General features: G+C 37.8%; 1 protein-coding gene across 5 annotated transcripts in view; it reads left to right on the top strand.

The window, feature by feature from the left end:
* Positions 1-1,517: 1,517 nt before the first annotated feature.
* Positions 1,518-2,611, top strand: part of LOC142342046 (uncharacterized) — a 51,802-nt gene continuing 50,708 nt past the window's right edge. For 3 of the 5 annotated variants that reach the window (XM_075393219.1, XM_075393217.1, XM_075393221.1), the window contains exons 1-2: positions 1,519-1,569; positions 2,010-2,182. In XM_075393219.1, coding sequence (XP_075249334.1) covers positions 2,089-2,182 — 94 coding nt within the window. In that variant the 5' untranslated portion in view covers positions 1,519-1,569; positions 2,010-2,088. Of the gene's footprint in view, positions 1,570-2,009; positions 2,183-2,611 lie in introns of those variants that run through there. The other 2 variants (XM_075393218.1, XM_075393222.1) reach the window with 2 other exon arrangements.

Genomic DNA, 2,611 nt, shown 5'->3' with positions numbered 1-2,611 from the left:
TCGAAAATCTTTTTTAATCAGCTTAACATATAAAAGCAAGATTCAAATGCTACAATTTGTCAGTTATGAGCTAAACATCTTACAAACATATTGGAAAGGGATATATTCTTAAGCTTACAATGAAGTCTCTCGATAAATTTGAAAAATTATTTTGCTCGTACCTGCCAAATTGGAGCATTTAAATTTCTATTTTATCTATCTTACGCGATCAACTGCTTATCGCTGTTTTTAATTTATAATAAATATGTATTGAATTAAGGCTTTGTATTTTAAAATTTTTTATTGTTTTGGAGGCCGTGATTGGGATCGACCTGCAAGTTGATAACCAAAAGTGATTGCAATTGGAATTCATTTTTTTGGTTTCAAACATATATGATATTGGTTTTTAACATTTAATGTGGGTGGGGGGGGGTTAATGGGAACGTCCCTATTATTTGCCCTGGTATCCCTATCAAAGAATAGTTTCAATTAAGCAAGTGGAATATTAACTTTAATTTAGCTGAGGGTTTTTTATGTTCCCCCAACCATATGTGCCTCAACCATATGTGCCCCAACCATATGTGCCCCAACCATATGTGCCCCCAACCATATGTGCCCCCAATCTTTTCCATATGTGCCCCCAACCAGTTGCACGTGCACATTGACGCTGAAAATAATGTTGACAATAGGCTCCCCATTCCCCGATTGTCGTATATGACCGTATTTGATTTCATATATAAAAATCAAACATACATGGTGTGTATGATTCACACGCCAAGGATTGAGAGTTCAATTGCCTGCCTCTGTAAAGTTGTATGTGTGAGGATGAGCTCCTTATTAAGCATAGCTTCAGGTTGACCATATCCTGGCCAACTTGGCTGCAATTATGGTACCAGATGAAAGTTTCAGACGCAAAAAAATACCCATAAAAAAGAGCAATGCTGCTAATAAAAAGAAATGTGGGGGATAATAAAAAAGGACAGTTGAGATCAGGCTACTGTTGGCCTAGTGCTGTTCCGCTAAGATAACGCAGGAACCACAATTCTTATTTTTTTAAATTAAAACCATATGCAGGCCAATTGGAGCAGTTAATTTTTAATTTTACCTATGATAGCATATATACAATCACCTGCTGATCGCTATATTTAATATAAAAATAATATGTAATCAAACCATGTTTTGTGTTTTATACAGGTAGATTGTTTTAGAGCTTGTAATTAGGATCGACTTGCACTTTGATCACACAAATCTGCAGTTGGATCCCATTTTGATCCTTTTTCTCTTTATTATTGACGTATGATATTCGGGTTTTTCTCATTGTAGCCCCCACCATCGAAAATATAGCTCCCCATTATGATGTAACTATCATAGGATCTTTTCCGTTTGTGCCTCGAGTACGTTATGCTCCTCCCAGTTACAGAGCACGTGGGGGGGGGCAATACGTTATATGGCCAGTAAGGTGGCCGGTGGTGTGGGGTATAATGGGAAAGACCCTAATATTTTCCCTATGCTCTCTATAAAATGTTAAAATGTATAACGTTTCAATTCTGCACGTGGAAGTTTAACTTTAATTTTTAGTTGAGGGTTATTGTAAGTTCAATTTTTGGTTTCTTCCCATTGTAGGTACATCAAAGAAAGCTTGGATATTCTTAATTTGTGCCCCCCCCCCCCCGTTGCACGCGCACTTGGGGGCTGCAAATAATGTTGCAAATAGGCTCCCTTCACTGACCCACCGCTCAAAGCTTTTGATCTAGGGGGGGGGGGGGGGGCAAAACAATTAAGTGTTAGTAGTTGAGACCGAACAAAATCCAATCTTTTAAGTTTTTAACTAAGTTTAATAAAGGAACAGCAAATCATGGAAAACAATTTCTACCTTTCACTAATTGGGTCTTTCCCCATTAACCCCCCCCCCCCCCCCCAGCTTAATGGTCAGATAATCTATAGTCCCCAACCATAGTAAATATAACATAAGGGGGGGGGGCTATAGTTTCACGGGAGGCTATAATGGGAAAGACCCCACAAATCATCAGATTTTGAAGCCAAAGGATCAAAGTGAACAAAGATAAAGGTGAATTAACAAAGATAGATCGATCTATATTATTGGAACTAATGTCTATCATTCGTCTGTTATTGTTGTTTGGAACTTGTTTACTCCAGAAGTGTTCCTGTGTCCGAGATTTCACTATTGTGCCAGGAGCCAGAGGTCATCAACTGTTTCTCCCATTTTGGGGAACTGTCTCTTTTTCCACGACAGAATCCAAAAATGTGCAATCAAAGCTTTTAAGGATCACTATCTATTCTGTTTCGGCCCCCGGTGTTTTTTATGACCCCCAGTTACAAATTATATGTTGTTATATACCACGTTACTATGTAAGGAAATTGCACGTGCGCCTGGGGGCGTAAAAAGTATTAGCTCACTAAGCTGGGGGACCAAAACAGAATAGATCCCGCAATTGTCTTGAAATTGTTTTGGGTAAAATATTATTCGATACAACAAAACAAAAAATTATCTTATCATTGCTTTAAGAATGAAGTTTTTTTAAAATGCATTAAAATATACCTGCCCCAGTGATTGTGGAATTTTTATCGTGTAAGATCTGATAAGATGCTGACTAAGAATTTTTATCGTGTA

Source organism: Convolutriloba macropyga, chromosome 7, assembly GCF_964194025.1.
Source record: "Convolutriloba macropyga chromosome 7, txConMacr16.3, whole genome shotgun sequence".
In the NCBI taxonomy this organism is placed as follows: Eukaryota; Metazoa; Xenacoelomorpha; order Acoela; family Convolutidae; genus Convolutriloba; species Convolutriloba macropyga.
This window is presented reverse-complemented; position numbering and strand designations above follow the sequence as displayed.